The sequence below is a fragment of the Anarhichas minor genome, unplaced genomic scaffold, assembly GCF_050575085.1.
Source record: "Anarhichas minor isolate MPS153535 unplaced genomic scaffold, ASM5057508v1 ptg000136l, whole genome shotgun sequence".
NCBI lineage: Eukaryota > Metazoa > Chordata > Actinopteri > Perciformes > Anarhichadidae > Anarhichas > Anarhichas minor.
In genome coordinates, this window is record NW_027466582.1 from 9,538,304 (window position 1) to 9,558,490 (window position 20,187).

A 20,187-nucleotide genomic window follows, 5' to 3' on the forward strand; every position below is an offset into this window, starting at 1 on the left:
TGGAGCTGAGCCCCTCGTTTAGTCAGCCTCTTGCAAGCAGCTGGGATTATCTGCTGAGCAAGCACATCCTGCAGGACAGGAAATGCATATACAAAGTACGAATGGGCTCCATTGACTCTCAAGGCATTTTTGTATTTCTCCTCTCTCTCTCTCACACCCTGAAACGCACTGAAACACACTTGCACCAACTTGCATTTTCGTTTTTTAATAAAAATCAAGCACACACGAGTCTATCGTTATCTTTCTCTTTTGGAAACTGAGCTCCTTTATAAGAAAACACCGACAGATACACATATCATCTTTTCTAAAGATAATTAATTACACGACACGAAACTAAGCCATCTTACAACGGATAGATGAGACGTGGCTGCTGCTTGACTGACAGAGTAAATGCTGTTCAAAAACCCAGCGACACATCATACTCTATTTAAAAGCATAAGAACTGTGCTTTTTTGTACAGCAACAGGTTGCAGGCTGCCAGGTTCGCTGTCCGTGGTCCTGATCAGACGGTTTAGTGGCTTGATTGGTCGTGCTAGCAGGACCATGGACAGAGACCCGCCAATTGTTAGACTCGTTTCAGCCGCTCCTGCCTCCAGAACACAGGCAAAATCAGGCATGATTTACCACTGATCTTACGTTGACATGGATCACCTCTTATCCCGCATGTGCTAAACAAATAAACTCGCCTTGCATGATTATTTCCCTTTCATGTCAGTGATGCCGGATGCCTTGCAGGGTTTCAGCATAAGCAATATATTTGGTATGGCGACGTACAGTCAACTAATGACTCCGAATTGAATCTGATACTGTTTGACTTTATCAAATTACCGTGATATCAATTACCCAAATTCCCCCCGAGGTATAACACATATCGTATTATTTTTTCCCGACATCGGTTCTCCCAGGAATGTACTCCTTGTTTGCCGGAATGGAAAGTTTTGTGTAAAATGCTACCGTGCAGGGACTTTTGTCCTCCCCGATGGATGACTGAATAGACAACCGGCGAAATCGCTCATCGGGATGCAGTAGGAAGACAAGCACATACCGTTACCATAGCGGAAGCGGACGCAGCCTGACTCTTAACCCTATAGTGTTCATATTTAATGCCTTCACAGTATGGTCCGGGTCAATTTTGACCCGGACCAAGAATTCCCTCATAGTAAGTATTTATACCAAATTTTAAACTACAGATATATTTAGAATGTCTAAATAGCTTATGTCTCATGAAAACATGTATGATTAATCCTTAATACATGTTTCATAGAGCAGGGAGAGTGTATTTTTTAAGTTTTACAACATTCGGTTTTGGAGAAAAACATCTACTATTACACATTATCATGTCCTGTTTTACATAAGACATAAAAACATAAAAGCCATAATGATTTAAATACATTTTATTGAATATGAAAATGGCAGGAACATTCTGGAACAGTTGGAATTGATAATATAACCATGTTTAATCATTGCAACCTTAAACGCTGTCCTAACTATCAATATGAATGCAACATTTACCACTTAGAACACAAAACATTACATAATAAAATGCTTATTATAAACCAGTCTGTGCATTCAAAGCAGTGGTAGGTAACTTGTACGGAACTTGCACATGTGTTTCATTTTTGTGTATTAATCAGGAGGCCGTGATTTGGTGGGAACACACATGAATAGCAGAGACTAATCAATGCTGAGGCTAATGAACAACATACTCTCAGTATGAGCTATTATTTTCTGTAAGTACATTTGGCTCCCAACGTGCCTCAGCCAATCACCACTGAGAACCGGGACTATTAGATTGATCGATGCCAATAATGGTATAAATAAGACAAATCACGGGGATTCCCGTTGGTTAGCAGTTGAGTGGGATTAAGGATGTAAAGTAGCCTACTGCCCGGCATATCGATTGGCCCTTGTGACAGATCAGAGCGATTGATCTGCACTCCGGGTGTAATGTTGACATGTATACATTTACTGCAGAGGACATGTTGGGGTGTCAGCAGTTTAAAAGGCTGTGAAGATACAAGGCTCCGTGATCAACGAGTCTGGTAGAGGCGGCGTGTCGCCAGACATCGTTACAGATGATACCGTATTATAAACAAACAGATTCTTACCAAATCTTAAAACGTGTGGCATCCCGCGAGAGTGACCAAGAAACAGCAGCAGAAGCGGGATCAGCCTGAGGTTGGACCTGAAAACGAGACTGCTTATCATCAAATGATGGGAGGTAATCTATCTTCATGTTGTTTTTAAAAAATGCACAGTGGTTTAATCCCCCCGGTGCGCGGGTTTGATTCTCCCGTAATTATTTTACGCTCGTTGGGCAGGCAGGGTGACGGTGGCCCTGGATGCGCAAGATCACGGCATAGTCACTCGCGCTTTCCCTAAATCCATTAGCAGTCCCGGCATGATTCCTTCCCCTTCTCCTTCTCCTTCTCATCCTTCACTGCGCCAAGAAGCAACAATCTTTCGGATCGAGGGACGGCGGGACATCCATGTCGAGGGGTACGGATCCAGTGGGGAGGGGGGAGCCCAAGCATGGGCTGTAGGTAAGGTACTGGAGAGGGTTTGAGAGGGGCTACAGAGCACCACGCATAGGATACAGCTGCGATATACAGCCCGCTATCAGGCGCTCTGGGTTGCTTGCGCTCCCATTATAATGCACTGCTGCACAGGCTCTTACGCCGAGCCAAGGTTAGTGTTGTGAACGCGCACCAAGAGAGAGAGAGAGAGAGGGGGCGAGAAAGGGAGAGGGAGAGAGAAGGGAGATGAATATACAGATAGAAAGAAATGAGGGAGATGGTTGGAGGGAAAGAGACAGAGAGAAATAATGGGGCGGGAGAAGTGGGAAACGTTATCCCAGGCTGTAGTTTCTCTGTTTGCCCCAAAACTTCCCGTCACGCTCCCAGGTAGTTTGAGACGTATGGTACATGTATTTCTTCAGATGTCACAAAGATATTCTAAAAGTATCAAATTGCTGTTAACATGCCTATGTGTTGTATATTTATTAGACTACAGAATATAATACATGTAATATAGTAAATGTGTGGATAGGCAAAGGATACTTACACCTCTCTTATATTGGAGTGCTACTCCATAATACGTTACCACATCTCTCAAATCCCAATTCACAAATAAGCGAATGCATTTAATAGTGAAGAGGGTGCTTGTATTACCAGCTAAAGGAAACACAAAGTAATTACATGAAGTAGGTGGTGTGAACACTGACTTTGAACGCGTGTCAGTTTGCGTGGGTCTGCACACCAGCAATCTGCAGCGTGAGAATATCAAAGAGAATGACACTCATCATGCCACCATCTGGACCATTAGCATAATTATGGAAAAAAAATCAGGGTTTCCGTATAAGTCAGCAGAGCTTGACACAGCATGAAAGGAATGCTCATTGAGCTCAGGGAGAAGACAACATACAGGCACATTGGTTTCGTCTTAAAGTCACAGCGCCCTCTGGCCAAATCCTAAGGTATTGCACCAGGAAATGTGGAAACACAAAGAAGGGTTTGATCTCATTCATGCCCTCACTGTTCTGGCGGTGATAAAATGAGGCCGGTCTTGAGCTTGGCGAGGTCAGTCCTCTCCTCACCTCTCTTCTCTTCTCCTCTCCCCCATCCCTCTCCCCTATTAATCACGACTGTACACATGAAAATGAGTTTAACCCTTCTTCCTGTGCAGCACTCTTCCACTCTAGGACACCTTGCAATAGCAGGTATGTGAAGGATCTCTGTGCATATTTTCCTCCTGCATTTCCAATGGACACCATTTGATCCAGCTTGATTTAGTGATGAATATATGCCAGATGGGGCTTTACCCTCTCTTGTTAAGGCTGTCACTCTTCCTTGTGTCGCCTCATAACAATTAACACTTCCATAAACCCTTTTGTGAAATGCTTAAATCAGAAAAAAAAAATGGAATTGAAGGACTTATCCGTACCCCCTTGAGTCTAACATCATTTCACTGCATATAGCAAATAAACTATGTGAAATGAGGTTGGTGTATAATATAGTGTAAATGCTCATGAAAAAAGAGGAGGACTGAGAGGAAGAGAGAGAAGATAGTGAGAAAGAAGATAAAGTCGCCGAGGGAGGGAAATAAAGAGAAGTAGGTAGAGAATGAGTAAGAGAGAGAATGGGAAGAGAAAATGAGCTTGGTTCCCTGTGTGGCACATACTCCACTTAATCATCCCCTGCTCTATAAATAGGCCTTCACAGCCATGGAATATTGGTAGATTAATGGAACACCATAATGTTCAACACTTTGGTTGTACTTCTGTTGAGTTCAGATTTAATTTTACTTCTCCAATTTTTTTGCCTAAAAAAAAAGAGTGAAGAGGGAAATTCCCCCAGATTCAGTTTACTCCTTCCCTCCTCCTCTGTGTCTTTTATTTTGCCTACTGAAACATGGTCTTACTGGAGGACAGACAAGCATACTTTTAGCGGAATTCCACTAAAGGGCACAAATATCGATGCAGTGCAAGTATTAGCGAAACACCCAAAGTACACAAGGTTTTAACACAGCAGATGGTGGAAATGTTTTCTCCCCTAATTTAATGATATTTAAAGTATTTACAGTCATAACTGTGCCTGTTAGTGCACGGGTGTGTTGATAAGAAATACAGATTCACTGCCATACTGTATGTTTTTCTTACATCTAACATCAGTGATGAACTGCTATCCAGCACCTCCTGCTGTCTGTATTTCATAACTGCTCCCACCATCTGTTCTAAACACACCAAATCATAAGTTGCTAATAAATTCCTAATAACACGGGCAGAGTTGTTAAACAAAACGTAATGACAAAATGGATTTGCTGTTGATTAGCAGTTTTATTGCTTTTTACTGTTGATTGATTTCTTACAATACAAGACAATGATTTCATAATCACTAGAAAGAAAAGAGAATAGACTGATAAAGCACGTAATGGGCCTTTTTCCACAATATGTTCTGGAATGGTAAAAGCAGAAGCATAATAGAATGAACTATGGCTGGGATCCATAGGGTCCTGGTATAGAACAGATCCATCATTGATTCATCTTTACTTTTCCTACAAGTCAAAAGTCAAAATGTCTGCTGTAAAAAAGGCCTATTATACATGTACTTCCTCCACCTGGAAAAATAAGAGATAAAATATAACATGAAAGGAAAATTGGACAAAAATTCAATTGATCAAAATTTGAACGTTGTCTCTTCTTATCCATCGCAGTGTTTGGAGTCAGGCCACATTCCAGCATGGGCACCCATACCGGACTTTGTAGTCACGGCACCAGCGATATCTCTGGTCCCGATTGCGACAAGCAAATCCCTGGGTTGGATTGGAGCTGAAATATGATTCCAAACATTAGGTCAATATAATATTTAAAGAAAGGAAACCATATTGAAATGAAACAACAACCTAATGTTAGTGGTGTACACTATTGAAACATACAGTACATTATTGTTTATCTGTAATAAAAACATGAAAGTACTGTACACAAATGTTAAAATTTAAATATTTGAATCATCTTTCCTCTTTTTTTTCTGATGCCAGGTGTAGGTTATTTTAAAATAAAAAATATCTTAGATAGCCAACAAAATTAAAAGAAATGAATCATGAATAAGGAAGACCAATAAATTGGGTTATGAGTGTTTCTTACTCTCCAGACTACAAATAATGTTATCTCAAACAAAGCTGTTAGCACAAGAATAAAGTAAGGCTCAGCTAAAACCTTTAGACATAATGTGGCTATGAGCCAGTTTCCTCGTGGAGCTCATTTAAATGTCATCTTATCTAATGTAAATGTGCATCTACAACGTTTCTATTCACTGTGTTTAAGCAGCAGTTCCAGGCAGTACATCATGATGATTTGGATACTTTGGGAAAGAAGTTTTAATTTTGAGAAGTATAGATTCATTATTTGGTGGTTGGTAGCAACATTTTAAAGTATTTCCCTGTGAGGCCACTTACATATAGATGACATCCCCTGTTAAGGTGGCTGGGATATTTCCGTAAGTGGTAACAGCCTGAATGTGCAGAGGATTGTTACAAATTTGTCCTGGGTATTGTCTCCTCAGGTAATACAAAAGCTCCCAGTCCCCTGTTCCACTGGGATTATCTCGGTCATACCAATTGGTCCAGCACACTGCACGGAGCAAAAAAAGAGAGATGATGACTGGTGGGAAACTGCAGGGCAAAAGCAACATTCTAAATGAACGCTTATGCACAAAAAAAGATAAAGAGAAGGGGAAATCCTCTTTGCATTAGTAGCTTTACCTCCACCACAGTAAGGGGGATGGCATCTGAAACGAACGCGATAATCATTACAGGGGCGCCACCACCACCACCTTTGGTCTCTGTTTCTGCAGACGAATCCTGTAGTTGTGTCACTTCTGTAAAAAGAAACACAGTGGCACTTAATAAAAACATTCCTGGTCCCCAGAGGATGAATCCTCCCAACTTTGGTGATCCCCTGACCACCTTCCATCAGCGCAACCAGAAAGTTGACATTTGTGGTGTTGAGTGTAATGTTTTGATAACTATTGGATGGATAACAATTACATTTGGTAAACACATTCATTAAGTGAAATCACTTTGGTGTTCCCATCATCATCATCATCATCAGGTCAAAATTTTAATTTAAAGGGCAAAACTAATGACATTCCTATCAGCCTCAGGTGTACGACATGTTCAGTGAGATTTAGCCAATGTTAGCATGTGAACAAACATGCTAAACTAAACATTGTAAACAACTAAACATTGTAAACGTTATACCTGCTTAATAATCAGCATGTTAGTTTTGACATTGTGTTAGAGTTCAGTTCAATCCAACACTGTTCCTACAGCCTCACATAACCTAATTTCTTGTTTTATTAGTGTGGTATGAACACACAATGAATATATCTTTTTAAATTTAAACATATTCAGTATCAAACGTACTATTCTATTGTGACTGCTCAATGACTAAATGTCACTCTCTTAATATAAGAAATATTTATATTGTACCACCGCACAAATAGATAAATTGTTTTTCTACGTATGCTGACATTTCCTGATGCTCATTGGTGAGCAAGTACATGGCTGATCAATAGAACACAATATAATGTGTAAATATGTTTGGTCTCACAAACACAACATGTAGCAACATTAAATCATCACATTCAGTAGAACACAATATGAATCATTGCATTCAACACATTGACATTATATATACTCGGTCAGAACTTACCTATAAATCACATCCCCTGTTTGAGACACGGTGAGCCCATTTAGAGTTTGGACCTCAATATCTATTGGGTTTGGGCAGATCTTTCCTGGGTTCGCTCTGTGAAGACTGCCGAGAGTTTCCCAGTCCCCACTTCCACTGGGGTCATCTCTGTCAAACCAGTCAGTCCAGCAGGCTGGACCAAGGTTTTCGAATTTAGACAAATTACCAACAAGACATTTGACATCTTTCAATAATTGCACATGTTGTGATCGGTCAAAAGTAAAAGAAAGATACCCAGACAGATGAAATTAATTAAAAAAACAAAAATGTGGAATCTCCTTATGAATATTGGTGGTATAGTAGCAAGGCCACGGAGAATGGAGTTATACAAAAAACAACAACAATGAATGACCTTTCTATACCAGGTGAACCAATGAATGGTTTTGTCTGTACTTTAAATATCAGGATTGCCACTGAAAATAGTTTCTTACCTTGGGGCATATGATGCATGAGTCCAAAAGGCTGGTTATCTACCATTCCTGTTAAAGGTAATTTCGGAAAAATAGAGTTTACTGTGACTGTGTATATTGCTGATTGTAGAGTAGTCAAAATTTCTCCATTTGATTTTGACCATTGCAGTTATTGAGATGATTCCCAGACAGATGAAATAAACATAAAAAACAAAAATGTGGAATCTCCTTATGAATATTGGTGGTATAGTAGCAAGGCCACGGAGAATGGAGTTATACAAAAAACAACAACAGTGAATGACCTTTCTATACCAGGTGAACCAATGAATGGTTTGGTCTGTACTTTAAATATCAGGATTGCCACTGAAAATAATCTCTTACCTCGGGCCGCATGATGCACGTTGACAGGAGTCGGCTCCTTTTCCATTTCTGTTAAAGGTAATTTCGTAAAAATAGAGTTTACTGTGACTGTGTATATTGCTGATTATAGAGTAGTCAAAATGTGTACATTTGATTTTGACCATTGCAGTTATTGAGATGATTCTACCGAAGAAGAATCTAGCCAAAATGGCAACACTTAACTATAAAAGACAACAAGAGGGTTACAAACACAGAATATGGCATACTGCGATCTCTTACCTTCGGTCACTGGAGTCAAGAGGTTAGGAGTCTGCTCTTCTTCCATTGTTGCTAAAGCTAATTTAGGAAAAATAGAGTTTACTGAGACTGTGTATTTTTCTGATTATAGAGTAGTCAAAATGTGTACATTTGATTTTGACCATTGCAGTTATTGAGATGATTCTACCGAAGAACAATGCGGCCAAAATGGCAACACTTAACTATAAAAGAAAACAAGAGGGTTACAAACACAGAATATGGCATACTGCGATCTCTTACCTTCGGTCCCTTGAATGAAGGGGCCAAGAGTCGGCAGCTGTTGGCTTGCTGCTAAAGCTAATTTAGGAAAAATAGAGTTTACTGTGATTGTGTATTTTTCTGATTATAGAGTAGTCAAAATTTGTACATTTAATCTTGACCATTGCAGTTATTAAAATGAGCCTACCGAAGAAGAATCCGGCCAAAATGGCAACACTTAACTATAGAAGAAAACAAGAGGGTTACAATCACAGAATATGGCATACTCTATACAGAACATGTAAATCTGCATTGACAAAAAAGAAGAACAGAATACATTACCAAGTTGTTCATGATTGGACCTTCAAACCTGGAAGGAAAGTTGTTTGCATTTAGAAATATGAATACAATTGTGCTTTATCAAAATAAGAGGTGGATGAAATAGTATGAATATTCATTGACATTTACAATGTTTAACATTTTTACTCTCTATATTTAACATCTCAATTTTAAATACATTTTCATTTAAACATAAAGTCACAATTTAAAAAAAAAGGACGATTTATAAAGACACAGTGTTAAATAAGAGTATCTGTGAAATTACAATACAATCTAAAACTTAAGTTCAGAAGAGACACTACTTTACCTTTCTCTGCAGAAACAAGAGTCTTCACCACAGTACCTCTCAGCTGAACAGCTTGGTTTTATAGAACCTCAATGTGGGTTAACAAGCCTCTCCTGTTCCTCCTGTTTCTTCTGTTTCTTCTGTTTCTCCTGTTTCCCCTGTTCCTCCAATCAGACATGGTTTTGGAAGATATTTAAATTCTGTGACTGGTAAACCCTCACGCTCACTGGAATTACGTGCTGCAGACCTCACCCACAGAAAGCATTACAAAATGCCCCATTCAAAAAAACTGAGCAAGATTGTGGTAGTGGGCATGGTCTGTGCTCAGGGGAGAGATGTATGGGAGTGGTTCAGGGGAACAGTGCCAGGGTGAGTTTAATTGGTTGGCACAGCTGTAAATTGTTGCTAATTATCCTTCGTCCTGTTAATCAGCAGTAGGCTGGAGCTCTGGTGGCTGTGAAACACAACGAAGGACATAGAGACAGTAACAACAGGCCGTCAGAGTCTGACTGTATTGTGGACCACCATTCTTCTCTGGTCACACCTCTATAGAAATACATCATTATTATATTAGTCGTAATGTTGTGTTAATTTTTATATTGATACTATTGTGTACTTTTGTGTTTTGATGCATTGGCCACATTGTTTTTAAAAACTGTAATGCCAATAAAGTCACTTTCAATTGATTTGAATGGAATGGAATTTAATTGAGAGAGAGAGAGAGAGAGAGAGAGAGAGATGGATTGATGGGTAGATGAATATCCTATTTAAAAATTATCTGATTGCAGCATTTCAACTTTGTTACTGTATAAAGAGCTGAGAAGCTCAATAGAACATAGAATATGTGTTGAGAGGTGCACGAGATCATATCCACAAACTGGTAAAACATGTTGTACAGGCCCACATGTGAACAAAAGCTTTTCAGTGCTTGCATTTGTGTGTGTGTGTGTGGGGGGGGTAAAGAAAGAAAGAGAGAGAGATCCTGAAATGTAATGACATAAAGATACATTTATTTTGACTTATTCAACTCTGTAATCCTAGATTTCAAAGAGTTGAATGACCCCTCAAGGACCTCTATAGAAATACATCATTATTGTATTACAATCATAATGTTGTGTTATTGTTGTGTTCATTTTCATATTGATGTTATTGTGTACTTCTGTGTTTTGATGCATTGGCCACATTGTTTTTACAAACTTTAATGCCAAAAAAGTCATTCAATTGATTTGAATGGAATGGAACTGAACTGAATTCAATTGAGAGAGAGAGAGAGAGAGAGAGAGAGAGAGAGAGAGAGAGAGATTTTAAAAGTATCTTTATTTCTTGTTGAGTTCCGTTTACAGCTGATCAAAAGCTAACACAATTGATTCATGCAAAAAAACAAAATTTAAATACTAAAGAAAATAGAAATAAGTTCAGAACCAGAGCTTTGTCTCTTACTGAAACCAGAAAGTCTTTCAGACCCCAAATGTTCACAGAGTTCCGTGGTCTTTGTCAGTCACAGGGGGTTTAGGGACCACCAACAGCCCCTTGGGGAGGATCCCCTGCCAAACAACTCGGTCCACCTCGACACCCTCACTCCTACATCGTCCCATTGGTCAGATAATATACAGTCTCTTCCCTCTGGCAGGGAGGCACAGACCTCCCCCACCAGCCTGAGCAGCAGCCTGCTGGACCGGATGTCGATCAGTGGTGTCGTCACAGCTCTCTGAGGGACTGTGAAAACCTGCCACGCCTGTAAGACGGACTGGTAGAACGGTGTCAGACCAGTTAGATCCACTGGCTGGGGCTGAAATAGGAACAGGTGTTTGTCACAAGCTAAGCGTCCGGCCCTCCTCAGCAGTACACAGGCAGTATTAGTCCATTAGACCGGCAGGTACAGCACCGCAGATCCCAGCCAGTGAGGCCCTGACCAGAAGAAGTCCACAACTGCCCTCTGGATTTCTTTAACCCTTGTGTCGTCTTAGGGGTCAAAAATGACCCGTCACTATGTTTAAACCAGAAAAAAATGGAATTGAAGGACTTATCTGTACCCCCTTGAGTCTAACATAATTTCACTGCATAGCAACTAAACTATGTGAAATAAGGTTGGTGTATAATATAGTGTAAATGCTCATGAAAAAAGAGCAGGACTGAGAGGAAGAGAGAGAAGATCGTGAGAAAGAAGATAAAGTCGCCGACAGAGGGAAAGAAAGAGAAGCAGGTAGAGAATGAGTAAGAGAGAGAATGGGAAGCGAAAATGAGCTTGGTTCCCTGTGTGGCACATACTCCACTTAATCATCCCCTGCTCTACAAATAGGCCTTCACAGCCATGGAATATTGGTAGATTAATGGAACACCATAATGTGCTGAACTTCAACACTTTGGTTGTACTTCTGTTGAGTTCAGATTTAATTTTACTTCTCCAATTTTTTTGCCTAAAAAAAAGAGTGAATAGGGAAATTCCCCCAGATTCAGTTTACTCCTTCCCTCCTCTGTGTCTTTTCTTTTGCCTACTGAAACATGGTCTTACTGGAGGACAGACAAGCATACTTTAAGCGGAATTCCACTAAAGGGCACAAATATCGATGCAGTGCAAGTATTAGCGAAACACCCAAAGTACACAAGGTTTTAACACAGCAGATGGTGGAAATGTTTTCTCCCCTAATTTAATGATATTTAAAGTATTTACAGTCATAACTGTGCCTGTTAGTGCACGGGTGTGTTGATAAGAAATACAGATTCACTGCCATACTGTATGTTTTTCTTACATCTAACATCAGTGATGAACTGCTATCCAGCACCTCCTGCTGTCTGTATTTCATAACTGCTCCCACCATCTGTTCTAAACACACCAAATCATAAGTTGCTAATAAATTCCTAATAACACGGGCAGAGTTGTTAAACAAAACGTAATGACAAAATGGATTTGCTGTTGATTAGCAGTTTTATTGCTTTTTACTGTTGATTGATTTCTTACAATACAAGACAATGATTTCATAATCACTAGAAAGAAAAGAGAATAGACTGATAAAGCACGTAATGGGCCTTTTTCCACAATATGTTCTGGAATGGTAAAAGCAGAAGCATAATAGAATGAACTATGGCTGGGATCCATAGGGTCCTGGTATAGAACAGATCCATCATTGATTCATCTTTACTTTTCCTACAAGTCAAAAGTCAAAATGTCTGCTGTAAAAAAGGCCTATTATACATGTACTTCCTCCACCTGGAAAAATAAGAGATAAAATATAACATGAAAGGAAAATTGGACAAAAATTCAATTGATCAAAATTTGAACGTTGTCTCTTCTTATCCATCGCAGTGTTTGGAGTCAGGCCACATTCCAGCATGGGCACCCATACCGGACTTTGTAGTCACGGCACCAGCGATATCTCTGGTCCCGATTGCGGCAAGCAAATCCCTGGGTTGGATTGGAGCTGAAATATGATTCCAAACATTAGGTCAATATAATATTTAAAGAAAGGAAACCATATTGAAATTAAACAACAACCTAATGTTAGTGGTGTACAATATTGAAACATACAGTACATTATTGTTTATCTGTAATAAAAACATGATGTAGCTTATGAAAGTACTGTACACAAATGTTAGAATTTAAATATTTGAATCATCTTTCCTCTTTTTTTCTGATGCCAGGTGTAGGTTCTTTTAAAATAAAAAATATCTTAGATAGCCAACAAAATTAAAAGAAAGTAATCATGAATAAGGAAGAACAATACATTGGGTTATGAGTGTTTCTTACTCTCCAGACCACAAATAATGTTATCTCAAACAAAGCTGTTAGCACAAGAATAAAGTAAGGCTCAGCTAAAACCTTTAGACATAATGTGCCTATGAGCCAGTTTCCTCGTGGAGCTCATTAAAATGTCATCTTATCTAATGTAAATGTGCATCTACAACGTTTCTATTCACTGTGTTTAAGCAGCAGTTCCAGGCAGTACATCATGATGATTTGGATACTTTGGGAAAGAAGTTTTAATTTTGAGAAGTAAAGATTCATTGGTGGTTGGTAGCAACATTTTAAAGTATTTCCCTGTGAGGCCACTTACATATAGATGACATCCCCTGTGGCGGCGGCTGGGGTATTTGTGTCAGTGGTAACAGCCTGAATGTGCAGAGGATAGTTACAAATTTGTCCTGGGTATTGTCTCCTCAGGTAATACAAAAGCTCCCAGTCCCCTGTTCCACTGGGATTATCTCGGTCATACCACCGTGTCCAGCACACTGCACGGAGCAAAAAAAGAGAGATGATGACTGGTGGGAAACTGCAGGGCAAAAGCAACATTCTAAATGAACGCTTATGCACAAAAACGATAAAGAGAAGGGGAAATCCTCTTTGCATTAGTAGCTTTACACTGCACATGAATCTGCTCACACAGTACCTCCTCCACCACAGTAAGGGGGATGGCATCTGAAACGAACGCGATAATCATTACAGGGGCGCCACCACCACCACCTTTGGTCTCTGTTTATGCAGACGAATCCTGTAGTTGTATCACTTCTGAAAAAAAGAAACACAATGGCACTTAATAAAAACAATCCTGGTCCCCAGAGAATGAATCCTCCCAACTTTGGTGATCCCCTGACCACCTTCCATCAGCGCAAACAGAAAGTTGACATTTGTGGTGTTGAGTGTAATGTTTTGATAACTATTGCATGGATAACAATTACATTTGGTAAACACATTCATTAAGTGAAATCACTTTGGTGATGCCATCATCATCATCATCATCATCATCATCAGGTCAACATTTTAATTTAAAGGGCAAAACTAATGACATTCCTATCAGCCTCAGGTGTACGACATGTTCAGTGAGATTTAGCCAATGTTAGCATGTGAACAAACATGCTAAACTAAACATTGTAAACAACTAAACATTGTAAACAACTAAACATTGTAAACGTTATACCTGCTTAATAATCAGCATGTTAGTTTTGACATTGTGTTAGAGTTCAGTTCAATCCAACACTGTTCCTACAGCCTCACAGAACCTAATTTCTTGTTTTATTAGTGTGGTATAAACACACAATGAATATATCTTTTTAAATTAAAACATATTCAGTATCAAACATACTATTCTATTGTGACCGCTCAATGACTAAATGTCACTCTCTTAATATAAGAAATATTTATATTGTACCACCGCACAAATAGATAAATTGTTTTTCTATGTATGCTGACATTTCCTGATGCTCATTGGTTAGCAAGTACATGGCTGATCAATATAACAGAATATAATGTGTAAATATGTTTGGTCTCACAAACACATCATGTAGCAACATTAATGCATCACATTCAGTAGAACACAATATGTATCATTGCATTCAACACATTGACATTATATGTACTCGGTCAGAACTTACGTATGAATCACATCCCCTGTTTGAGCCACAGTGAGCCCAGTTAGAGTTCGGACCTGAATAGCTAGTGGGTTTGGGCAGATCTTTCCTGGGTTTGCCATGCGAAGATGGAAGAGAGTTTCCCAGTCCCCACTTCCACTGGGGTCATCTCTGTCAAACCACTGTGTCCAGCAAGATGAACTGACTCGTCCGCCTGGATCTGGAATTTAGACAAATTACCAACAAGACATTTGACATCTATATATAATATAATATATATAATATCAATAATTGCACATGTTGTGATCGGTCAAAACTAAAAGATAGATACCCAGACAGATGAAATAAATGTAAAAAACAAAAATGTGGAATCTCCTTATGAATATTGGTGGTATAGCAGCAAGGCCACGGAGAATGGAGTTATACAAAAAACAACAACAGTGAATGACCTTTCTATACCAGGTGAACCAATGAATGGTTTTGTCTGTACTTTAAATATCAGGATTGCCACTGAAAATAATCTCTTACCTCGGGCCGCATGACGCACAATGATAGGAGTCGGCTCCTTTTCCATTTCTGTTAAAGGTAATTTAGGAAAAATAGAGTTTACTGTGACTGTGTATATTGCTGATTATAGAGTAGTCAAAATGTGTACATTTGAATTTGACCATTGCAGTTATTGAGATGATTCTACCGAAGAAGAATCTAGCCAAAATGTCAACACTTAACTATAAAAGACAACAAGAGGGTTACAATCACAGAATATGGCATACTGCAATCTCTTACCTTCGGTCACTGGAGTCAAGAGGTTAGGAGTCTGCTGTTCTTCCATTGTTGCAAAATCTAATTTAGGAAAAATAGAGTTTACTGTGACTGTGTATTTTTCTGATTATAGAGTAGTCAAAATGAGTACATTTGATCTTGACCATTGCAGTTATTGAGATGATTGTACCGAAGAAGAATGCGGACAAAATGGCAACACTTAACTATAGAAGAAAACAAGAGGGTTACAAACACAGAATATGGCAGACTGCGATCTCTTACCTTCGGTCACTGGAATGAAGGGGCCAAGAGTCGGCAGCTGTTGGCTTGCTGCTAAAGCTAATTTAGGAAAAATAGAGTTTACTGTGACTGTGTATTTTTCTGATTATAGAGTAGTCAAAATTTGTACATTTAATCTTGACCATTGCAGTTACTTAGATGAGCCTACCGAAGAAGAATCCGGCCAAAATGGCAACACTTAACTATAGAAGAAAACAAGAGGGTTACAATCACAGAATATGGCATACTCTATACAGAACATGTAAATCTATATTGACAAAAAAGAAAAACAGAATACATTACCAAGTTGATCATGATTGTATAGATACTGGGCCTTCAAACCTGGAAGGAAAGTTGTTTGCATTTAGAAATATGAATACAATTGTGCTTTATTAAAATAAGAGGTGGATGAAATAGTATGAATATTCATTGACATTTACAATGTTTAACATTTTTACTCTCTATATTTAACATCTCAATTTTAAATACATTTTCATTTAAACATAAAGTCACAATTTAAAAAGACACTTTATGAAGACATACATTGTTAAATAAGAGTATCTGTGAAATTACAATACAATCTAAAACTTAAGTTCAGAAGAGACACTACGTTACCTTTCTCTGCAGAAACAAGAGTCTTCACCACAGTACCTCTCAGCTGAACAGCTTGGTTTTATAGAACCTCAATGTGGGTTAACAAGCCTCTCCTGTTCCTCCTGTTTCTTCTGTTTCTCCTGTTTCTTCTTTTTCTCCTGTTTCTCCTGTCTCTCCTGTTTCTCCTGTTTCTCCTGTTTCTTCTGTTTCTCCTGTCCTCCGAGGAGCCTGGCAGCATGAGAGAGCGCACGGCAGTTTGCATCGTTTTTGTTGAGACTGAATAAAGTAAATTAATGACAAAACAATGTTTGGATATAAGGTGTGTAACTCCACCATTCTTCTCTGGTCACACCTCTATAGAAACGCAATGTTGTGTTATTGTTGTGTTCATTTTCATATTGATACTATTGTGTACTTTTGTGTTTTGATGCATTTGCCACATTGTTTTTACAAACTGTAACTGCATGGCTCTTCATCCTGTATTGCCTTTTTGCTTATTGGTACATGACAGGTGGGCCCCTTGTCTTGTTGCCAACAGGTATCTTTAAGTTTTGTCCTGGTAACCTTTCAATTACCTCTCAAACATATTATATTAAAATCGTAATGTTCATATTGATATTGTGTATTTGTGTGTTTTGATGCATTGGCCAGGTTGTTTTTAGAAACTTTATTGCCAATAAAGTCTTAAATTTAATTTAATTAAATCAAATCAAATTAAATAAAATTAAGTTAATTTAAATTGAGAGAGAGAAAGATGGATGGATGGATGGATGGATGGATGAATAGATGATAGATGTGCTTTACAGAACGGTGGGTGACAGCTGAAATTGCAAAGCGAATGCCATAATCCAGACAGAAATGTGTCTGTCTCTTGCAGTTAAAGGCAGCTGTCAGGCCATCTCTGCAATTATAAAAGGGTGAGTCAGGTGCAAGCAGCTGATAGGAATAAGGGTTTATAGCACCTGTAACAGCATTACAGTTATTTTTAGTAAGTGTTGTGGTTATATAAAGTGGATCATTTGTAACAGTATGTCTTGAAGACCTGGGTACATCAAACAATGACATGTTCATGTATTTAACATAAGTTTGAAAAGAGCAAACCCTTTCACAGTAGGTCGACAGGTGCGCAGGAGAATACTAAGGGTAGACAAGATAGAACAAACCTCCTGCACACTGTCTTCTTCACTTGCATTCAGAGATATTTAGTGACAACGTGTTGGTTCATCTGATGAAGATCGATGGACCAAAACATCTCTGAATGCGAATGAAGAAGACAGTGTGTTGACAGTTTTTATTTCTCTATTGAGTTTGAAAAAGTGATATATGAAACATATGCATATATCAATGCAATCATATTTAGCACAAATTGAATTTATGCTTTTTCTACAAGAACTTGTATTCTCAGAATAATTTGAGTACTTCTCACAATGTGAAGTATGTACCCTTTAGAACAATTTAAATTATCTTGGGAACTTTCTCTTGGAAGGGAATTGAAAAGATCAAAGAAAGTAATGAGTGATTCTTAGAAAATTGTGCAGCACTTACACTGTTCTAACCATTTCACAACAGTTTTTTAGGGAAGAGACCATCTAAATCCAAAAACCTCTACACATGTCATAAATATAGGATGCATTGTGTCAAAATGCTATTTTTCATCTGTTCTGAAGTATTTTCACATCGCAGAGCATATTTCGATTCCTAGTTTCTCTCAGGTGATTCTAATCAAGTCACAGATCCCTACATTGACTTGTGTGCATTTCATTGTTACACACACAACACATTGCTGTCCTATTTCAGTATCCACCCTCTGCAGTGCTTGTGTGAACACTAATTAATTGCCCTTTGAGAAGAATAGCTACCTCCCTCTGTTCAATAGCAGCTGGGGATAGTCTCGTGTCTATTCATACATCAGCATTAAACTTTGTCATCTGAAGGGGCCAGTGTAATATTTTACACTAAATTGTGCTTTGGACTGGATGCCAAAGTACAAATGACAGCATGGTGTGGACTCATTTATCATTCCACCCTCTCTCCAAATGTACACACACACTCCTCTCTCTCTCTCTCTCTACCCCCACATACCCCCAGTCTCTCTCACTCTCTCTCTCTCTCTCTCTCTCGCTCTCTCTCTCTCTCTCTCTCCCCCCGTCTCCATGGGAATCATTGGTGTCTCCATCCTCCTGTGGTGAAAGAGCTGACTGCTGACTTTCTGTTGACCATCAGTTTGTACAGATGGAGCTCTGTGAAAACACAATTTTTTTAGGAGCAACTCTTTCCACAAGTGTACCGATCTTCATCTTGATGGTGATGACTGGGATAATTGTGGTGAATGTGTTATTTTACACTCACGGTGACTCTGAAATGCAAAGTCTCTCCCAGGATGTTATCTATTCACATTTAAACTGTGTCAAGGCAACACTCAAACTGTATTGTCAGAAAGCAGTGAAACTTACACAATCTGTGTTTTAATCAAGAAGACAAACAGGTAAATGTTAGGGTTAGTTTGAAATGATGATCCACAGTTTTCATTTAATTTGTTTGCTATGAAGTAGTAATAGAAAGGTTTGTGGATTAGACAATGAGGCATTGCTTATAAGAAAATAAATAGTTTGTAATGAAGCTAATTTATTTCAACCAAAGTTGAAGGCTGCTAACCAAAATTATACACCAAAGGTTGCTATCAAGTTCCATTGAACTCTGGGCAACTGCAGAGTCGGGTGTCAAAACTCTGTAGGTTCATCCCTAAAAGTGCCATCTTTCACATTCAATTAGTCTGGTGATCCATTTAAAAATATAGAAATATTGATTGTAGATGCTTTAAATGTATAGACTTATTCAGTGCTGTATGCACCACAAACACAATTCCATTCACCTCCTGGACAAATAACACCAAAGCTATCTGCACGGACAAGATAGTTCTGTTTTTTTCTAATATGGGTGAAAGAGCCCTACAAGTATTTTAAATACATGAACTGTACGTAAAATGTAGAGTGTCATATAATGATAGCTACTATGTTATAACTAAGTATTCCGCTTCATCCATTTTATCCATTGTATATAAATATTTTTAATTCTTACCTTCAACTTTACTCCTACAGCCAGTGCTATACCTTGACTAAACAAAAATGTCTAAAACTCAAGCAGGTTCCTATCAGAATTAAACTAAAAGCAGACACAGACATGCACTTCACACTTTGGAATGCACTGAATTCCTCAGCTCCTTCAGCACTAAAGGTAGCAATGACATTTGTAATGTCTTGCATCTGTAATGTTCCTCATGTACTCATGTCTCACAATGCATTGCAAGACTACTACAGTACTGTATGTGACCTTCCAATGCTCCACACTCACCTCTAATGTAACAGGCTGTTTAGGGGTTCATACAATTAACCATATCATGAGTGAACCACTCATGCAATTGGCAACTGTATAAGATAGGGGGATTATCTGTTGAATTGGACCCTTTTGTTTTTCCATTTTGCCTGTAATGGTTGGTGACAGTGTTTTTTTGGGTATTAGCCAGAGTCGTCATGACCTAAAAACAGGGATAAAAATATGTTATAATCAATTAATTTGAAGCCAAAGGTCAGAGTGCCATAATTAATGTTCATATGTGCCTATACTGGTTAGACGTGCCAGTAATGACAGCCATGAACTGAAGTCTATTTTCTCTGTGTACACATTATATCCTTTCAAAGAAGCTTTGTCTTCAGTATCCAGCTGTTCAAAGTAGAATGTGGCCTGAGGATAATTATGTAAAGTAGAGGTAAGGAGATGAAGATGTGGAAAGGCTTTAATTATCACCGGAAATGAAATAAAGGCTAGAGACAGACAAGGCACTTATGAGACACAGGTTTTGATAATGGGCCATTTAAATGCATCGCCCTGTGTCTGGCACATGCACGGGTTGCACAAACAGTTCTTCTACCGATATCTTGTTGATTATTTATTGGTATTGCTTTATTAGTGTGTGCAAGCAAGAAGTTGGCAAGAAACAGGAGAACCATTCAGAGTGTAAGCTGTAACTGACAGGTATGGTATTCTGTGAACCTTTGCACAAAATGTGTTAT

The 20,187-nt window shown here is 38.7% G+C and overlaps 1 protein-coding gene across 1 annotated transcript; it reads right to left on the bottom strand.

The window, feature by feature from the left end:
* Positions 1–5,220: 5,220 nt before the first annotated feature.
* On the bottom strand, positions 5,221–8,344 carry LOC142941915 (uncharacterized). Its single transcript, XM_076084040.1, has 7 exons — positions 8,299–8,344; positions 8,041–8,088; positions 7,681–7,728; positions 7,211–7,382; positions 6,259–6,374; positions 5,953–6,127; positions 5,221–5,326 (listed from the first exon to the last, which is right to left on the bottom strand). The coding sequence occupies exons 1-7, from the start codon at positions 8,342–8,344 to the stop codon at positions 5,221–5,223; spliced, it is 711 nt and encodes a 236-aa protein (XP_075940155.1).
* Positions 8,345–20,187: the final 11,843 nt, after the last annotated feature.

Excerpts from the sequence above, each read along its gene's own strand:
- LOC142941915 (XM_076084040.1), bottom strand. The coding sequence starts at position 8,344 with ATGGAAGAAGAGCAGACTCCTAACCTCTTGACTCCAGTGACCGAAG. Across the intron at positions 8,089-8,298 it reads CTTGACTCCAGTGACCGAAG|AAATGGAAAAGGAGCCGACT; the intron begins GTAAGAGATCGC and ends TACCTTTAACAG. Across the intron at positions 6,375-7,210 it reads ACAGGGGATGTGATTTATAG|AAGTGACACAACTACAGGAT; the intron begins GTAAGTTCTGAC and ends TTCTTTTTACAG.